The sequence below is a fragment of the Schistocerca nitens genome, chromosome 6 (genome assembly GCF_023898315.1).
Source record: "Schistocerca nitens isolate TAMUIC-IGC-003100 chromosome 6, iqSchNite1.1, whole genome shotgun sequence".
Classification (NCBI taxonomy): domain Eukaryota; kingdom Metazoa; phylum Arthropoda; class Insecta; order Orthoptera; family Acrididae; genus Schistocerca; species Schistocerca nitens.
This window is the reverse complement of record NC_064619.1, coordinates 526,291,712-526,312,106: the sequence shown is the minus strand read 5'-3', so window position 1 is coordinate 526,312,106 and position 20,395 is coordinate 526,291,712. Positions and strand designations below refer to the sequence as shown.

The following is a 20,395-nucleotide window of genomic DNA, read 5'->3' as shown; positions in this document are numbered from 1 at the left end:
GTCATGTAGCTGCAATATCAGATATCCTGAAAGGTAACGTTATCCACGTAAAAGTGAATTTCACAATCAGGCTGAGGAAATCGGTCGACTTGGAACCATTTCAGCTTTATCCTCTGCCTAAGTTGTCACTGGACGACGGCAGTGGAGGAACACACGACTAGCGTATGGTACTCACTGACGCTATTATCGACTTTCGAAACAGGAGCTGCTATTTTTACTTTGTATAGTCACCCAACTGTCTTGAGCAGCTTAACGACAATGTTCCAGTTCTCTCATCGAGGAAATATTATTGACGATTCTAGGGGTCAAACCCGGATTTTGGCAGGCGCACTTATCGCTGAACTTCGGAGACTGGTGGTTTCACACAGGAAAGAGACAGAAACCAGCTTCTGTGTTTTTCTTTTTAATTTTAGCGTCAATGGCCGTAGTTACGAAGAAAATCACTGAAAGTTCGCGACGAGTCACACAGAGTTCGTGGTGTAACTGCTCTCGGGTTAGTAGCTCGGAGGCGGCGGAGGTGAGTCGCGGTCGCCCCGCGGCGACAGCAGGGGCGGGACGGTTCCGGGTGCGGGTCGGCAGCAGGGGTAGGGGCACGGCGGGTGTGGCATTAGCTGCAGCCATCGGGGCGCGCCGGCGGTGGCGAGGTCCCGGCTTCGTCCGAGCGCAGCGGCGACGTCGCCGGCGGGGCCTCGCCACTCGGCGACTGTTAGACCATCTGCAGGCCCTTCGAGATGGACTCGACGTGCTCCTTGGCCTTGAGGCGCAGCGCGGCGATGGACGAGGAGCGCGGGTCCGGCGGCCGCGGCGCCGAGGCGGGGGCGGGCGCGGGGGCGGGCTCCGGCGGCGTGAGGTAGCTGGGGTAGCCGGTGTGCGGGTGCGCCAGGAAGCCGGGCAGCGCCGACAGCAGCGGCGGCGCCAGCCACGGGTCGACGGGCAGCGCCAGGCTCGGCCCGCCCCCGACGCCCACGCCGGCGCCGCCCCCGGCGCGCACGCCGCAGCCGCCCGGCAGCTCGCCCAGCCCCAGGCGCGCCGCCTCCATCTTCTCCTGCCGCCGCCACTTGGCGCGCCGGTTCTGGAACCACACCTGCAACACCCGGCAAGGCCCCACTATTAACCCGGACAGCGGGAAATAGCTATTTCGATTCTAGCTCTAGAGGCGTACAAAGCAATAGTTCAGATACAGAGCCTGTCATCAATATACAGGGTGAAAAGTATTTAAACGGACAAACACTGGGAGGTTGTAGGGGACGTCAAAACAAATATTTTTCCCTAATGTCATTTTTACCTATGAGGAATATTTAAATTTGTGAATTTTTAATAGCTATGGAAATACTTTTACGATTTATATCGAAAAAGCGGGGCGAGTGCAATACGTAATTGATACATAAGCAGTTCCCCACCTAACTATTCTCTATTGCATGTATCACAAGTTTTTCCATTATAAATTTTGTGAGTACCGTCATAGCTATTAAAAATTCATCCGCACATATTTTCAGGACTATCTGTATGTGGTTAGGAAACTGTATGGTGCTAGGAAAAATTATTATATACTTTGCAGTTTGATTAAAAAACGAGTTACATTAAAAATTTATTTTTATTTGAAAACTATGTTCTACTCTTTGAAATTTCTCAAATGATTTTGAACATTTTGGTAACATTTTATTTTCTATTGAAATATTTAATTTCAAACAGACTAACTTTCTATCTGCAGCTTAGCACATGTACATTTGTTCAAAAAAAAAATGGTTCAAATGGCGCTGAGCACTATGGGACTTAACATCTGTGGTCATCAGTCCCCTAGAACTTAGAACTACTTAAACCTAACTAACCTAAGGACATCACACACATCCATGCCCGAGGCAGGATTCGAACCTGCGACCGTAGCGGTCACGCGGTTCCAGACTGAAGCGCCCATAACCGCACGGCTACACCGGCCGGCTGTACATTTGTGTGACACACGTTGCACACATATCCCCCTTCCCCTCTCTCTGTCACTCTCCTCTTCTGCCCTTTCTCTGCTAGCCTGTGCCCGTCCACTCACATACTGCCTGGAACGCATGCTGATACTACTCGCACAATGCACCCACCAGTCCTGTAGGGCAGCTGACATGTCAGGCATTACCAAACGTTTCACCCCACCTCCACATGTACCGAACAGACCAACAATAAAGCGAGTTAATATCGCATTGTCATCAAAATTTGAGCTATTTTAATCATTTCAAGTCTCTAGTTCATTGGGAAGTTAAGCAGACGGACAAGAAAGTCATCTAATAAAAACGTGTTACACTAAAGAAATGCAAACTATACCGCATGTAACCACCTAGGTAACATAATAAGCTAATTTCTTAAATAATATTCGCAGCTTAACATCATTTTCCTCTTCTTCTTCCTGGCCTTTATCGTACATCTACTTCGAGTTGATTTATGGAAATGGCGATGTTTATGGCGGAGGATGATAGGATACCCTTCCTGTCGCCACCTTTTTCCCGTCCGGGCTGGAATTAGTGTATGAAGATTATTACTGTTAGTACGTATCACTATTGACTATGTAATGTGTTTTAGTATCGACTCGAAGGTGACACAGGACGACTTTTATGTTATCTGACACCAAATAACAAATGACAATAATATTAACATGTAAACCGTTATTGTAAAGAGAGATTAATTTATCAGCAGCTCTGCTGGTTGAAATATGAAGTTTTTTCAAATACTTACGAGCTGTGAAGCTCCACCTCCACAAAATATACTTCCTTTTTTGATGCATGTAACTTAACAAAATAGCATACATGAAAACTTGATTGGCTTATGTTTCTTAGAATATCGTTAACAGTAGAAAATAAAAGTCACGATACAATTTACATTTTAGTGGTTTCTTTGGCAGAAAAATATTCTTACTCCTATTGTAGAGAACTGAACAATCTCCACGTCAAACACTTTCACTGCAATAACTTTTGAAGCAAATATTTCACGTGGACAGTTTTGAAACATTCACGGAACGACACACTCTCTTCGTTAGCAGCACTGAAGTTTGTGCTTTACTCTTCTTTATCTTTACAAATGTATTTCTCTCTTTTCATAAGTTAACTTCATCCTCTGGTGTTTAGTAGAAGGCATGGTACTCAGCTTGTATGTAAGGAAGAAGATTCTTCGGGTTCTTGAGCTTTGCTGAGGCTCTGTCTTTGCAGCCCTTCAGCTTATGCAGCTCATTCGAATTTTTCAGACTTTCCCTTCGTCATTAATTCGCATCCTCGTTATCAGTTTCAAACTGATCGCACAGTTGGAGAGTTCATTTTTCGAAATAGAAAGATAGATTAACATAGTCATTAAAACATTGTGTGTGTGTCTTTCCTAGCAAAAGCCATGAATACAAATCATTTAAAAATCTCGCGATATGCCGAACTTGTCCACGTATTCCAGCACACACAAATTAATGAATTTCGAGCTTACGCGGATAATAACGAGACAGCAACCTATGTTAACCAGTTTGATGCAGAAAACAGCCAGAGTTACAAAATTCAATTTTCTTATTTAATTGATGACTAGTTTTCGGGTCACTTGAACCCATTTCCAAATCATCCAAACAGACAGGATGGTGTATTCCGTTATAGGATGCAAAACCGTGTTAAGATTGTAGATACATGTATATCACAGTCAAATTCATAGAAAAGCAAAATTTTTGCAGTCGTGTGCGAATTCGAAATATAAATCTAAATCCCACGTAGCAGATGCGAGTATGTTTTCGGGGCTTGCTACCTATTGGTTATAGAATGGGCAAGTTTTGTGGAGGTGCACTCTCTCTCTCTCACCAACTACATTTCAGGACCTCTCGATAGGCAAATCGCCAGAAGGTACTAACTAACAACTAGAAAGTAAAGCTGATTGTTCAGGGTTCAGCATCCCATCGACGCTAAAGAGACGGAGCATCTCGGATTGCGAAAGGATGGAGGCAGGGAATCGGTCATGCATTGTCTAAGGAACCGTAAGTGATACAGGGAGATGACAGAAAACTCAGATGTGGAATGAGAACACCATCATAGCAATACATGTGGAGGTTCAAATGACTCTAAGCACTATGGGACTTAACATCTGAGGTCATCAGTCTTCTAGACTTAGAACTACTTAAACCTAACTGACCTAAGGACATAATACACATTCATGCCCGAGGCAGGATTCGAACCTGCGACTGTAGCAGCAGCGCGGTTCCGGACAGAAGCACCTAGAATCGCTCGGCCCAAGCGGCCGGCACATTTGGAGGTCTTTTATGTGTATTATAAACGAAATTAAAGGCTGTATGACGTTTACAATCAGAGATGAAACCTCGCGGCAGATGAAAACTGTATGCCGGACCATGACTCAGTCTGGGCTTTATAACACCCCAACGACCCCTTTAAAGTCAACTAAGACAGAATATCATAATATGAACTAGGGAAGAGTTATTTTGGCAAATACGACATCTTTGTCGATAAGCTAACACCAAGACGTTTTGATAACAACAACATTATACGTCACTGAGAGTTTTTGTTATGAAAAGAGGAGGAAGAAACCTTAGATTTAATTAATGGACAAGTATCCAAGTGATAATTGCAATTAGTATCTTGAAACCTTGTCCAAGGTGATGTTAGTCAGAGATAACTTTTATGTGGAAGAGAGTTGTAAGCGCAACGAAGAATTTCAATGCGCCTACAATACTCTTTCACAGAAGAAGTCGCTTGCTGGCTCTCATCCTGTAAAGACGTGCGAGAACAATTCTTGTCTTAGTTGTTGAGAGTACGGAACGCGACAAGATTGTTTTGCGTTCAGAAGTGTGTCTTGCGTGACGTGATTCGTGAACTTCGGGAACTGATTTTCTAAGCAGAGACAGGAACTGATAGACGCGTTTAATCGTGCATAACGGGTTAATTGAACTTTGTTGACGAAACTAGTGAATATTGGACTTGACTTTCAAATACTTGGAACTAAAGGAAGAGTGAATAGTATATCAAAGGACTACACTCAATTAGTCTCGAGTAGGACACAATTAAACGACTTCACGAAGATAATACAATTACGCTGAAGAGTCAAGTTGTCGTAATTGTCAAGAAACTTAATTTTAATAGAACTAACTTTGCCAACCAATTGCCTGTGCCTGTGGTGCGAAAGTTACAAAGTATTTAGTGGGCAAGGAACAATAAACTGTTCGTTCCAAGTGAAATATCAAGCGTGGACTACATTATTAAGTGATTTAACCCAAGACTGTTCAGCAGGGACAATTTAATCTGAATATCAAAATACCTACTTCTCCTTTTGAACATTTTTTTAACATTACGGCGTAGGTTCACTCAGACGTGATCAAAGAGTATCTGTGGATCTCGCTTCATACAGGTTCAATAACTTCATAGCAACGAGCCAACAACGTACGAGAAGACATAATTACAATGTTTCCTCGCAATTGGTGGTGTGTACGATGCGGATGAGATAAGATTTAACAACTACTGCATATCCGGCCAATGAATCATTCAATCTTAAATGAGAAGAAGCATCCATCGTACGAGTTCGCATTTCTGTCTCCCGTTCACCAACGGGGACCTACGTCATCGCGCATCACGTCTCAACTCCACTGCGAGAGCTGTGGCAGTAGCAGCTCTACGGCGTCGACAATATCAGCACGCGGTTGGAGTGCGGGGACGCCACAGCTTTCACCTTTCGCGGCATAGTGTACTATCGACTGAACTATCGAAGCACCCTTCACGACCCGCCTTCGCAGCTTTACTTCACTGAAGATCTCGTTCTTTCCAAGCTTCACGGAAGTTCTCTAGCATACCTGGCGAGGCTACCTACCCGGCGGGACCATCACTACTGGAGGAAACGAAATTGAACAGAAATGGCTTAGCAACGACCTAGGGGATTGTTAACAGAATCACTTCGCCCGGAAGTTCCAAATCGGACTCATATCCCGGAGGACGACGATTCAAACAAGCGTCTCGTCATCCAGATTTAGGTTTTCCGTGATTTCTCTAAATCATTCCAGACAAATGTCGAGATAGCCGGCCGCGGTGGCCGTGCGGTTCTAGCGCTGCGGTCCGGAACCGCGGGGCTGCTACGGTCGCAGGTTCGAATCCTGCCTCGGGCATGGATGTGTGTGATGTCCTTAGGTTAGTTAGGTTTAAGTAGTTCTAAGTTCTAGGGGACTGATGACCTAAGGTGTTAAGTCCCATAGTGCTCAGAGCCATTTGAACCATTTGAAATGTCGAGATAGTTCTTTACAAAGGGCAAGGCCGATTTCCTTCCTCATCTATGCCACAGTCCGAACTTGTGGTCCATCTCTAATGAGCTCGATGTCGAAGGGACGTTAAACCCAATCTTCCTTCCTTCCAAAGCGGCCTACATTCCGATGCAGAGGGATATTCATTTCGGAAAAAAATACACTTCGAGTTGTTCGTACATAGATGTAAAGATCCGAGCAAAAATTAAAGGATCTGAACGGAAAACTAAGCTCGTATATGGTAAAGGCAGTAGCCAGACGGTTGGACAGGTAGCGTAGGAGCCAGAACGCGGCTGTGTCCGACAGAGGCCGGCTGACGCTCCGGGGGCGCGGCGCACAGTGGAGCAATGATTGCACTGGCTAAACTGTTAACTGCGCTAGGCTAACGCCATTATGCTGAGTGTTTGCCGCCGCGGACTAATTGCATTAAATGCGCTGCCGCTAGTGGGCAGGGCAGGACGAGCTGTGCCAGCGGCGGGGGACGGGGTGGGGGCGGAGAGCGGGGGCAGCGGCGGTGGCGGTGCGGTCGTGGGCTGTAGTTGCTGAGGTCGGCCGAGGCGCGCTGATGGCGCCGTCGTCTGTCAGCACGCAACGCTCTGCGCTCACTACTGTTTCAGTGCCTTCGTATTCGCTGAGAGCTCGAGATGTGATGTGAGCAATACTAAATAACAGTCAAAATTATAACGTCCAAGCAGATAAAGAACGTGTGGAAGCCAGGTCCCTCTGATCGTCCACGAGACACAGATGACAGTGAATACCTGCACCCAGGTCGGTGCCGTGTTCTTGACAGCCCGTAGGCGTCCGATACAGATCTGCGTTGCCACCAAATGAAAAGGAAAAATACGAGCGTGTGCAACATGAGACCAGTTAGGCGAATCGATTCAAGTATTCTAGCGAACAGAACACAACATGCTATACATAAAGGAGATAAATCTTCAGGCGTACCCGAAAAGAGTTTAACAGGAGCATTATTTTTCACATTTTATATACAGTGTGTCCTAGGAGTAGTTTCCAGTGTTCAGCGATATGACAAGAACGATCATTCTAAGCAAACAAAAGTGTAATGGGCCCTAAAATAAATACCTTAAGAGCTACGAGCACTTCATCTTCGATAGTGTAAAACAAATCTCTTCTGCTTCAACCTCTTTCCTTTCCATATTTTGGGAGGGGGTAGCACGGACCAAAACAAGAAAAAATTATCTAGTAAACATGAGCTCTAAAACGGATACCTTAGGACCTGTGAGCACTTTCCCAATATAAAATACATTTCACCGCAGCGAAGATAAACAAGTGCCCATATCTCTTAATATATGAGCTTTAGAGCCCTTGTTGAATGGGCTTTTTTTCGTGTTTATTTTTCTAATACCGCCTTTCAGAACATGGAAAGCAAAGAGCTTGCAGCAGAAGAGATTTGTTTCACATTATCGAAGACGAAGAATGCTCATAAGGTATGTATTTTCTAGCTTATATTTACCAGAATTTCTTCGAATCATCTTTCCTGTCACACCTCTGAATCATTCCTCCTGGAACACCCCGTATATGATGTAGTGGATAACGCCGGGAGTTCTATGAGTCTTTTCGCAGACGGTCTTGTTGTACAAGGTATTTCACAACTACTATTAGAGGCTTCTACGGGTTGCAAAGGGGACATAGTAGATGAAGTTCTGATGGGGAACCATGTCGGGAAAAATACTATTTGGACGTGAAAAAAGTTTGATGATGGGATCGCTTCAATCCTCCCGCTTCAAGGTACGCACATAATGGCGACAACGAGCTCTTACCTGCGTGTACTGCAGGAGCCCTTAGCATGGACGATGTTTCAAGTACTCGACGTCGGGTTCTCTTCTACGTGACGAAGCATGTCATTTTCAAAGTAGATAATCGGGCTTTTCTGTGGAGCTCCACATTCAACTCTCGTCATTGTGTACGCATCAGTTTTTCACAGCCGTTGTAGTCGGGTGGCGTGTGACATCACGACAGGAAGTGACGACGGCACCCCCGTACTTTATGTGAGTACCGTGAAGAGGGAGATTTCAAAGTGATCGTATCTTCAAATCTGTATCCAAACGGTAAATTTCGGCACATGGGTTCCTTATCAAAACCTTATCAATTAAGTCCCCTCTACAGCTCTAAAAGCCTGTAACAGGAATTATGAAACACCGTGTATATACAGAGATCTTGCACCGCTAGAAAATCATAGCGAAATGAAGGAAAATCCACAGATAATCGATGCTTGATGCAGAGGTTGGCAGTTGTCCCTCAGTATAAACAAGCATAACATGCTTCACATAAATAAGCAGAAAGACATATTATAGTACTGTAGAACCATCACTGGAAGCAATCACATCCATAAAATATCTATGAGCATGCGTGCGGAGCGATTTCATGTGCAACGATGACATAATGCTAATCGCTGGGAAGGCAGATACCAGACCGAGAAGTGTAATCCACCCTCAAAGGAGGTACCTCGTCAGTAACGGGTCCGTGGCAGACAGGAATGACAAGGAAATAGAGAAGATACAAAGAAGAACAGCACGTTCCGTTATGGATTCATTTAGTACGCACGAAAGCGCCATTAAATGCTGAAACTACTTTAGTGGCAGTCGCTACAAGAGAGCTGTTCCGTATCACGATGTGGTTTATTTTTAAAAAAATTTTTGACGTACACGCATAGAAGAGTCAAACAAAATGTTGCTTCCTCGTATGTATACGTCGGGAAAAGACCATGAGATTCGTGCTCAAAATGGTTCAAATGGCTCTGAGCGCTATGGGACTCAACTGCTGTGGTCATAAGTCCCCTAGAACTTAGAACTACTTAAACCTAACTAACTTAAGGACATCACACACATCCATGCCCGAGGCAGGATTCGAACCTGCGACCGTAGCAGTCGCACGGTTCCGGACTGCGCGCCTAGATTCGTGCTCACACGGATGCTTGCCAACAATCTTTCTTCCCGCAGACCATTCGCCGAATGGAACAGGAAGGGGAAGGGTGACAGCGGTACACACCACACACCATAATGTGGCTTTCGAAGTATAGATCTAGGTATAAACGCAACGAACAATAAATTAGTCGTTCCGCAGGGACATCAACCTAATACCGTCTAACATCATCTCCGGCTTTGACAGCGGCCCCAAGCTTCTTCTTCAAGTATTCTATTTCTAGCTGAAGCCACTCACTGATAATCAGACCCCGTACATCTATCAAACTGTGGGAATGATGATTGATACTTCTCATCCACTCTTCCAAATACTCATAGATGTTTTCTATAGGATTTGGAGCGAGTGATTTAGCACGTCAATCAAGGTGCGAATCTGTACCTAAATGTCAGACAAGAAGCGTCTGCGTGCAACACTGTCAATGCAGCTGTTGTGACCCTGGGAGACAACAGTGTCTATAACATACTGATCGTGAAGTTATAGAAGAAAGGGAAACATTTGCTCACCAAGAATTTATAAATAAACGTCGTTGTTCACGTTCACACTAATGAGCGGGCCAAGTAAAGGTACGAAAAAAACACCAAATATGACAGGATCCTCTCCAGACTGCCCTTACACATTCTACACACAGCGGGTGAAACTTGATTCGTTTGAAAAGAGACCAAACCACTACTTGTCTGTCTACACTGCACACGTCGTCACCCACTGTCCAGTTTCTGTGTCATTTGGCTCCATTTACTGCTCTGAACAATGGTCTCTTGCGAGGTAAGTACCCGATATCAAAATGTACAATTCATGCTAGCTGGGTCACTGGTTGACATGGACTTAGATTCACTGACTGCAGCAATGCCTGTCTGGTGTGAAATCAATGATCATTGACATTGTGTGACATTCTTCTCCAGTCCTTGGAGATCAGAACCTTCATCTGGCCACTTCGTAGGCCGTCCCTCGCAGACACTTTGGAGAGTCCGCGTTGGTGCATCACCGGATCGGGCAACTTCATTCATGGTGTATTCGTGGGCACGCCCAACTACGAAAGCTCCTGTCAGCCGTCCTGTCACGTCTCTACCTCGCCCTACCTTACTGCTCTGACTCCACACCACCGACTGACAGACACACATCTTCGTTTCTGCGGTCTCGTCGATAAAGACAACCGCAGAGATGCTGCATGTTAAAACTCACCTCTTGTAGTTGCGAGGCACCAACGCACACCAAGCTCTTCAAATTTAGTCGCACAAGACAGGAGGGACGAGTTCTGTCGGAGTCCAGTCCGAGCCTATGAGAGTATCAAGTTTCACCTCGAGTGTAGACACGTAACGCAGTTCCACATCAGGCTACAGAGGTCAGTTACGGCATACGTCGCTCATTGAAGGTTCGTTCACGTTTGCATGAACAGAGTACAGAGTACTATGTGCCACCAACGGAGACGTATATGTCATGACTGCAGTGAACAGTTTGTGTTCCATAAGTGCAGAATTGTACCGTACGCACCTCAGTGACTTGAGCCGCTCTTGTCTATATGAACTTCCTTTAGTTTGGCGCGTGCTCTCAAGACCACAGCAACGAGGAGCACGAATTAAGTGTATAGTTTTTGTATTAATAAAATGCTCTGTTCGTTGACTGGTCACTTGCTTACTGCAAGTAAGACACTGCAGCTTCAATGAGTTTGGTCGGTGGAAGATCACATGTACCAGTTAGTCCTGTCACCTCACTTACTCACAGCCTTCATTTTCGCTAAAAACGATAAATACGACGTGACAGGATGAAAATGTTTGATGTGTAATTCCATTGGGAACCGAGTGAACCACGGCTGTACTCTGTATCGGCATGGTATTTTTGATCGACAACTGAGGGGGTGATAAGATAGGCTCTTCTGTAATTTCAAAATTACTGTATGCAGTAAAAGTGAAGATGTTTGTCAGAAGTAATCATCACAGTACATGTCAAACCTCAGAAAATGTTGTGTTATTATGATATAGGCCTACAAGGTTCGAATAGTTTACACTGAAGATGGTCACACAGTGACCGAAATCGATCTGTAAAATAAAGGATTTCAATCTTTACGACCGACGCTGCCATTTATCCGGAATATATTGACGATGTAAATTATAACGTCCAATGCCGCAGAGTAACTTTGAGTATGTTTTTTAAAGGCGCGGAAATGTATAAACAGAAAGCAGGGATACTCAACTCCATTTTGTACGAGTATATTCACTGATGTCTACGAATTAGGGGAATATCCAGATCACATTAGAGGTAAAGACATTTTTTGGTCTGGCGCATCATTGCCATATATATCACTAATATTTAGTTATTTATGTGTTATTGTACGGTACTCAACAACATTACATTGGCTTAATCTACTAAAAATTTGTATCTGACGCATTATCGACAACAGCAAGCCATCCAACAATTCATTTTCAACAATAGAGCAATGAAGCTGCTCATATGAACTGAAACATGGTCACACATCTCTCGAACATTATCCGCATAACTGCAATCGCAAATGATAACACCAGAACGAATATTACACAAGTCTTCTGCACCACTTGAATGACTAATATTCGAGAAAACTTCTGGAAAAAAAAAATATTTCATCATCACAGTGCATTTTCCCACAAATATGCTTCGTGGACGGGAGAAATAATTAGGATTTTAAAGGAAGGGTGTGATTTTCAACAGATTAGGTACATGAGATGTCTACCAGTGGTCACCAGAGATCAATAAACATCGAAGTTCCGCTAGCAGACCACTATTAAGCTAGGGAGTCGACTTAAAAAAAAAAACTTGTTTCGCGCTGTAACCAATGGTAAAGAACGACAGATTGCTTTGACTGTGTAAAAATATGAATTGATCCAGTTAATAACTAGGAGTAACGTTGCAAAGTGACATTTATTGGAACGAGGTAACGAGGTTGGTTGAAGGGAAGGCAAATCGTCGACTTCGGTTTATTGGAAGAATTTTAGGAAAATGTAGATCGTCTTAAAGGGGACCACGTGCAGAACACTTGTGCGACCCTTTCTAGAGTATTGGTCCAGTGTTTTAGATCCCCTCCAGGCCGATTAAATTAAGAGATGAAACCAGTTCAGAGACTTACTGGTAAATTTGTTGACGAAAGTTTCGATCAGCGTGGGTGAGCTACCGAAATGCTGTGTGAACTCAAATGGGTATCCCAGAAGGGAAGAAGACGTTCATTGAGCGAAACGTTATTGAGAAAGTGTAGAGAACCGTCACTTGCGACAGACGATCTTGCTGCCAAGATTGTATATCAGGCGTGTGAGGACTGCGAAGACAAGATAAGAGAAATTATTAATCGTATGCAAGCATATAGACAGTCGTTTATCTCTCACTCCATTTACGACAGTAACAGGAAAGGAAATGGCTAGGACTAGTACGGTGACTATTTTTTTCAAACTCCGCTCAGTCGTAAAATTAAAACCACAATGAAAATCCGATGAAGCATAAGGTAGACGTGCTGCTCAGTGTCTCTACTATGCCCGTACATCGCGTCACGTCCCACTTTCAATTGTGAGCGCACGGTAAGCACATAGAGACGCCTACAGCAACAGAACCTCCCGCCAAGGGCCGTCATCAGATTTCTTCATATCGGAGGGTTCCAACTGGTTTCATGCAGTCCACATAACGTAACTGTGACGCAAGTCCTTCATGGCAACACTCGGCCGCACACTGCAAGTGCAACAAAGACGCTCGTTTTCGATGGCAAGGTTGATCATGGACTTGGACTCCTCTAATTTCACCTCTTTGCTCACATGTACCGCTGGCTGTGAGGACAGTATTTTGGCACGAGCAAAGAACTGCACCAACGTAGGCAATTGACAGGCGGTTGTCTTCTGTGACGATGGTATTGGAAACATCGTACCACGCTACGACAGGTGTTTAACGCGGTGCGACGACTAAATAGAGAAATATTTGGCAGCTGTAGCCAAATGTTGCACTTAAAACATTTTTGGTTTTCACTGTGATTTCTATTTAGCAACTGATGGGAGCTTTTTCTTTTTTTTCTTTTAAAATAAAAGAAAGAAAGAAAGTAAACAGCGCTCGTACAGGGTACTCTCCGCCACGTAGAGTATGCCGGCCGGGGTGGCCGAGCGGTTCTAGGCGCTAGAGCCTGGAACCGCGCGACCGCTACGGTCGCAGGTTCGAATCCTGCCTCGGGCATTGATGTGTGTGATATCCTTAGGTTAGTTAGGTTTAAGTAGTTCTGAGTTCTAGGGGACTGATGAGCTCAGAAGTTAGGTCCCATAGTGGTCAGAGCCATTTGAACCATGGGATGGGATTGGGTACCAAATATGTGAGTGGCTCGAAGACTTCTTAAGTAATAGAGCCCAGTACGTTGTCCTCGATGGTGAGTGTTCATCGGAGGTGAGGGTATCATCTGGAGTGCCCCAGGGAAGTGTGGTAGGTCCGCTGTTGTTTTCTATCTACATAAATGATCTTTTGGATAGGGTGGATAGCAATGTGCGGCTGTTTGTGACGATACTGTGGTGTACGGGAAGGTGTCGTCGTTGAGTGACTGTAGGAGGATACAAGATGACTTGAACAGGATTTGTGATTCGCGTAAAGAATGGGAGCTAACTCTAAATATAGATAATTAAATTAAATTAATGCAGATGAATAGGAAAAAGAATCCCGTAATGTTTGAATACTCCATTAGTAGTGTAGCGCTTGACACAGTCACGTCGATTAAATATTTGGGCGTAACATTGCAGAGCGATATGAAGTGGGACAAGCATGTAATGGCAGTTGTGGGAAAGGCGGATAGTCATCTTCGGTCCATTGGTAGAATTTTGGGAAGATGTGGTTCATCTGTATAAGAGGCAGCTTATAAAACACTAATACGACCCATTCTTGAGTAATGCTCGAGCGTTTGGGATCCCTATCAGGTCGGATTGAGGCAGGACATTAAAGCAATTCAGAGGCGGGCTGCTAGATTTGTTACTGGTAGGTTTGATCATCACGCAACTGTTACGGAAATGCTTCAGGAACTCGGGTGGGAGTCTCTGGAGGAAAAAGAGGCGTTCTTTTCGTGAATCGATACTGAGGAAATTTAGAGAATTGAGGCTGACTGCAGTACAATCTTACTGCCGCTAACTTATATTTCGCGGGAAGACCACAAAGATAAGATAAGAGAGATTGGGGCTCGTACAGAGGCATATAGGCAGTCATTTTTCCCTCGTTCTGTTTGGGAGTGGAACAGGGAGAGAAGATGCTAGTTGTGGTACAAGGTACCATCCGCCACGTACCGTATGGTGGATTGCGGAGTATGTATGTAGATGTAGATGTAGATGTATAGTATGGTGGCTTGTGGTGTACGTAACTAGTGGAGTATGTAACTAGCTGTATATGTAGAGCCGGCTGGATTGGCCGTGCGGTTCTAGGCTCTACAGTCTGGAACCGAGCGACCGCTATGGTCTCAGGTTCGAATCCTGCCTCGGTCATGGATGTGTGCGATGTCCTTAGGTTAGTTAGGTTTAATTAGTTCTAAGTTCTAGGCGACTGATGACGTCAGAAGTTAAGTCGCATAGTGCTCAGAGCCATTTGAACCAGTTTGTATATGTAGAACAAATGTGCTGATTCAGAGAAATCCCGCCATTCGCTTACTAAGCTGTTTCCGTGCCTGTGACAACTGTCCGAGGCGGTCACCGTACTGAAAGCGCTTCGCCGTACCCATAAAACGCTACTTATTGCGCAGTCACACCTCGGCGGTCTAAAGGGACCCTTGCTGTTTGCTGGGGCTGTTTCGGAGGGTGGTTGGGAGATGAGTCGGGAGAGGAAGGGAGGAGCGTGGTTGTTGCCACACTACGAGGGCCAGAGTGTTCACCAGCCGCGGCTCGGCGCCTCGCCAACTCTGCCAAATTGGTTTTGAACTGATACGTTAATTGACAATTTGGCGCGATTCTTCGAGGTGGGTAATGGCTTGCTGAAGCTGTCCCAAATTGGGAAAATCTAATAAAGGGGAAACTTTTCTCCGTTAAAGATTGCGCCTGCAGCCTGCATCGTAAAAAAGGGGGAGCCGAGGCGGCCCTGCGCGCCCTCAGTTTTTCGACAGAGGGACGGAACGCAGCGCGCCAACACCAATAACTACATTGTGAACACAAGACACGCAACTTTGCCTCCTCCTATTGCTGCTCCTCCCGTCTGTCTCCGTCCCTCTTAACCCCCCTCCGCCTTGTCCTCCAGCCCTAGCCCCCCACCTCCTTTTTTTTCTGTAACACCGCGTCCGCCGCCATGTTCCTTCAGCACCAGACTTCAAAAAGAGAGCCGATAAACAAGTTACCAATATGAAATCTCACCCTCCCGTCAACCCTCGCTGTTCCACCCTATCTTCGCCAGAGCAGTTCCTGTGCCGTGTTTTTTACGACAAAAAAGAAAAAAAGTATAACGCAGGAAATTTCAGGCTCGTTTCAATTTTCTTTAATCTCCTCCCCGTAAATGTCGCCCTCTGGCGGCTTTTTAAAAACATAAACTTGTCTGAAAATGAGTTTCATATGAGAATTGACGAAGATTTAATAACGTCTCCTCTCTCTGAGATTCGCTCTGCCTCCATCCCCCCTCCCCCCCCCATCGTCCCCCCCCCCCAACCACCCCTTCAGTTTTCGCAGTGCGGCGTAAAAAAAAGTCAGTTACCTTCGCCGGAATAAAAGGTCCAACGCTGTATAACCGTGTCATTACCTGCTCCGTTAAGCCGCCCGTGATTGCTACGAAAACAACATTTTCTGCGCATTATAACTCTTAATGTCTCATCAAAAAATATAAAATGAGAATAATAAGGTAGGAAACGCTCGAGATTAAACTTGGAAAACGTTGCGTGCGACGCTGACATCAAAAAGGTGAATACAAGATTTATTAATAAGCTCGTTACTGGGCGCAGCGCGCCGCGGCATTATTAAGTTGAAAACGTTACACTTTAAAACAAATTAGGACGGCGGAGTACTTTTACGGCCGGCTGCCGCCAGCGGAGCAGCTTTAAACAACGACAACAGTAGGGCTAATGTCTTTACCGCGGGGCCAGAGCTGGAGGCGCGGACGACGCTTCGCCGCTCTTCCGTCGTGGGCTTCCTTAGCTGCGTCGCCAAGATACAACCAGCCGCTCTCATTCCGCGCACAGTGTGTCCTAAGCAAGCTTGTTTCCAACGAACATGTTTCACAATTACCTCCGAGTGTTCAGGAGTTTCTCACAAATAAACGAACTGTTGTGAAAGTATGGTACGTGTCTACGCATAGATTCAAAGAAGTCCCGTCACAAAAAAAAACTTTTCTTAGAAGCATTCATACTTTTACATATATCTTCTTGTAAATGTTAAAGCTATCTTCCAGATACTAATTTACAATATTGGCCATTAAAATTGCTACACCACGAACATGGCGTGCTGCAGACGCGAAATTCAACCGACAGGAAGAAGATGCTGTGATATGGAAATGATTAGCTTTTCAGAACATTCGCACAAGGTTGGCGCCGGTGGCGACACCTACAACGTGCTGACACGAGGAAAGTTTCCAACCGATTTCTCATACACAAACAGCAGTTCACCGGCGTTGCCTGGTGAAACGTTGTTATGATGCCTCGTGTAAGGAGGAGAAATGCCTACCATCACGTTTCCGACATTGATAAAAGGTCGGATTGTAGCCTATAGCGATTGCGGTTTATCGTATCGCGACATTGCTGCTCGCGTTGGTCGAGATCCAATGACTGTTAGCAGAATATGGAATCGGTGGGTTCAGGAGGGTAATACGGAACGCTGCGCTGGATCCCAACGGCCTTGTATCACTAGCAGTCGAGATGACAGGTATCTTATCCGCATGGTTGTAGCGGATCGTGCAGCCACGTCTCGATCCCTGAGTCAACAGATGGGGACGTTTGCAAGGCAATAACCATCTGCACGAACAGTTCGACGACGTTTGCAGTAGCATGGACTATCAGCTCGGAGACCATGGCTGCGGTTAGCCTTGACGCTGCATCACAGACAGGAGCGCCTGCGATGGTGTACCCAACGACGAACCTGGGTGCACGAATGGCAAAACGTCATTTTTTCGGATGAATCCTGGTTCTGTTTACAGCGTTATGATGGTCGCATCCGAGTTTGGCGACATCGCGGTGAACGCACATTGGAAGCGTGTATTCGTCGTCGCCATATTGGCGTATCACCCGACGTGATGGTATTGGTTGCCATTGGTTACACGTCTCGGTCACCTCTTGTTCGCATTGACGGCACTTTGAACGGTGGACGTTACATTTCAGATGTGTGGAGACCCGTTGCTCTACCCTTCATTCGATCCCTGCGAAACCCTATATTCCAGTAGGATAATGCACGACCGCATGTTGCAGGTCCTGTACAGGCCTTTCTGGATACATAAAATGTTCGACTGCTGCCCTGGTCTGCACATTCTCCAGATCGCTCACCAATTGAAAACGTCTGGTCAATGATGGCCGAGCAACTGGCTCGTCACAATCGCTAGTCACTACTCTTGATGATCTGTGGTATCGCATTGAAGCTGCGTCGGCAGCTGTACCTGTACACGCCATCCAAGCTCTGTTTGACTCAATGCCCAGGCGTATCACGGCCGTTATTACGGCCAGAGCTGGTTGTTCTAGGTACTGATTTCTCAGAATCTATGGACCCAAATTGCGTGAAAATGTAATCACATGTCAGTTCTAGTATAATATATTTGTCCAATGAATACCCGTTTATCATCTGCATTTCTTCTTGGTGTAGCAATTTTAATGGTCAGTAGTGTAGCATTAAAACTGCCACTGTTGAAACTTGCAAGGAATTATAGAAAATGAGAAGCAATGTGTGACACAGGAAACTTCTCGGTTGCTTGCCCGAGGACGTGTCCATGAGGATACACTTGTGCCCCGGTAGGAAATATTCAAGCCAGGTAATGCTACACATTCACAGGCTTATCGTACCTGCTGTGTCGGCAGCTATAAACTGTTCAAAAGAGTTAGGGAAACACGTGTATCAACGTCCGGTATGTGACGTCTGTTTTAATACAGGCGGTACGTGTTGTCTTACTACATGGTTTGACATATGCGCTTCCAATTTGGGCAACAATTGAAGTAATTCGCCATCTATTGGCTTTGTTATGTATTACAGTGCCAGGTGATCTCTCAGACGGAAGTGAGTAACGGTGTCCCAGTGTTTTCTAGTGAGGTAGACGGATGGCACTTGTCACTTGTGGACGTTGTATTCGACAAGGCACATGCAATGAGACATCATAATGCAGTGCAAGTTACAAGGACTGTCTGTTTGATCAAAAAAGGATGGGCTTCCGAACGTGTTGCTGCAGATGGCAATGCCTCTCCATATGTCACCCATAGGCTGTGTACAGGTTACAAGGAGGCAGGTCAGCGGCGCGGAGTGGCCGCGCGGTTAGAGGCGCCATGTCACGAATTGCGTGGCCCCTCCCGCCGGAGGTTCGAGTCCTCTGTCGGGCATGGGTGTGTGTGTTGTCCTCAGCGTCAGTTAGTTGGAGTTAGTTTAGGTAGTGTTTAAGTCTGATGACTTCAGCAGTTTAGTCCTTTGGAATTCACACACATTTGAACATTTTTTGAGACAGGTCAGTTCACAAGGCGACTTGGACAAGGTCGCCGACGCAATAAAATTTCACGTGAAAATCGATACCTGGGCGTTTCTGCGTTGCGATGTCATACGGATACCGTGAGAGCGCTACAAGACGATCTCAGAAGGGCCGCTGGAGCCACTATGTCCGATAAGAACGTAATGAACAGGTTACGAGGAAGACCTTACGACCCAGACGTCCTGTTTGAGTACTGCACTTGAAGCAACAGCTTGCAACTCGCATTCAGTTGTTCCGTTTCCATGCTAAATAGCAATCTTATCACTGGTAAAACGTGTTATTTACAGACGAGTCCAGATATTCCCTGAAGCAGGTTGATGACCATTTTCAAGTGGAAGGGCCTTGTTAAAGAGTACCTGGCAAATGTTGTCCATGCAATCGACAGATTTCCAAGCTTCTGTGACGCTGTGGGGGAGGCTTTAGTATTGACAGCCATATGGATCTTGTAGTTGTTCAATGTCACCTTACCGCCAGGTAGTACATTGAACGTATCCTGTTGGACCTTGTGGTAGTTGCCACAAACGGTAGTGGCCCTCAATTCCTTCTAACGCCAGGACCCTTGTGACGGGCGTCAGCGAGGAAGTCTTGACAAACCTGGATCTTGAAGTAATGGAATGACTAGTCTTGACCTAAATCCCATCGTGCGTATGTGGAAAATGTTTGACAGACGTGTTTGTGGTCGTCCTGTTCCACAACAGATTCTCAAAGAACTCTCATGGGTTCTCATTGAAGAATGTGAACGGATACCATTTGGTGGCCTCTGTAGACTTCACAGACACGTAGTTGTCAGGCAATGATAAACGCTCACGGTGGGTATACACTTCAAGTCCTATGAAAAGCACCCAGGAATACGGGACGAATAATTTGTTTCCACTTTGTTTTCGATACCTGTCGAACGTTTCAGTTCCTTCTGTGGAAACGATCGAGAAAGTACTTGTTGTGAAAGATAATGCTATGATTTGGTAACGTACCCAGTCCTATTGTTCAAATGAGTATGGCACGCGCCCAAAGTCATGTTCCCCTTATTCTTTTGAGCAGTGTAACTGTAGGTTTTTCTATGAGCTGAGCTATTTGCAGTGAGAATAATGCAGCTGACAGTAACAAATACTTCTGAATGCTGCTACATTCAGATAAGTCACTGATATGTGGTAATGTTCCGCTGCTTTGGGCTACGTCAGCATAATATCCTGAGTGCAGTCTTCCGTACTAATGGTGGTAAGTCTGTAAATTCACTGATTCTGGGGCGAAGCTCTAAGTACGGCTGCTTAAAAAAGACGCGCCAGTCAGAGTTGCAGGCAGTGAGGTCATAGCAATTTAGCGCCCTCTGGTGGTGTCTTGGCACGGCGCCAACGATCAGAGAGTAGTGTACCTCCCGTGTAGCGGCACGCCGGATGCCGTTGGTACTGCAGTTTCAACAACAAACTCGACACGGTTTGTGAAGCCACAGGTAGAACTGGGACAATGGGAAGCTGACAAAGACTGAATGGTAAAGATCGCCCACTAAGAACAACAACAAAAACAACAACAACAAAGAAAGAAATTTGAAAGCTTGACGTCCCGAAAGCAAACAGAATCGACATGAAGCAACTCAATTTCCTCCACTTCTATCTC

The 20,395-nt window shown here is 45.5% G+C and overlaps 1 protein-coding gene across 1 annotated transcript; it reads right to left on the bottom strand.

The window, feature by feature from the left end:
• Nucleotides 1–706: 706 nt before the first annotated feature.
• On the bottom strand, nucleotides 707–16,299 carry LOC126263443 (retinal homeobox protein Rx-like). The gene is made up of 3 exons (XM_049960536.1): nucleotides 16,204–16,299; nucleotides 6,667–6,819; nucleotides 707–1,084 (listed from the first exon to the last, which is right to left on the bottom strand). The coding sequence occupies exons 1-3, from the start codon at nucleotides 16,297–16,299 to the stop codon at nucleotides 707–709; spliced, it is 627 nt and encodes a 208-aa protein (XP_049816493.1).
• Between the last annotated feature and the right edge of the window lie 4,096 nt (nucleotides 16,300–20,395).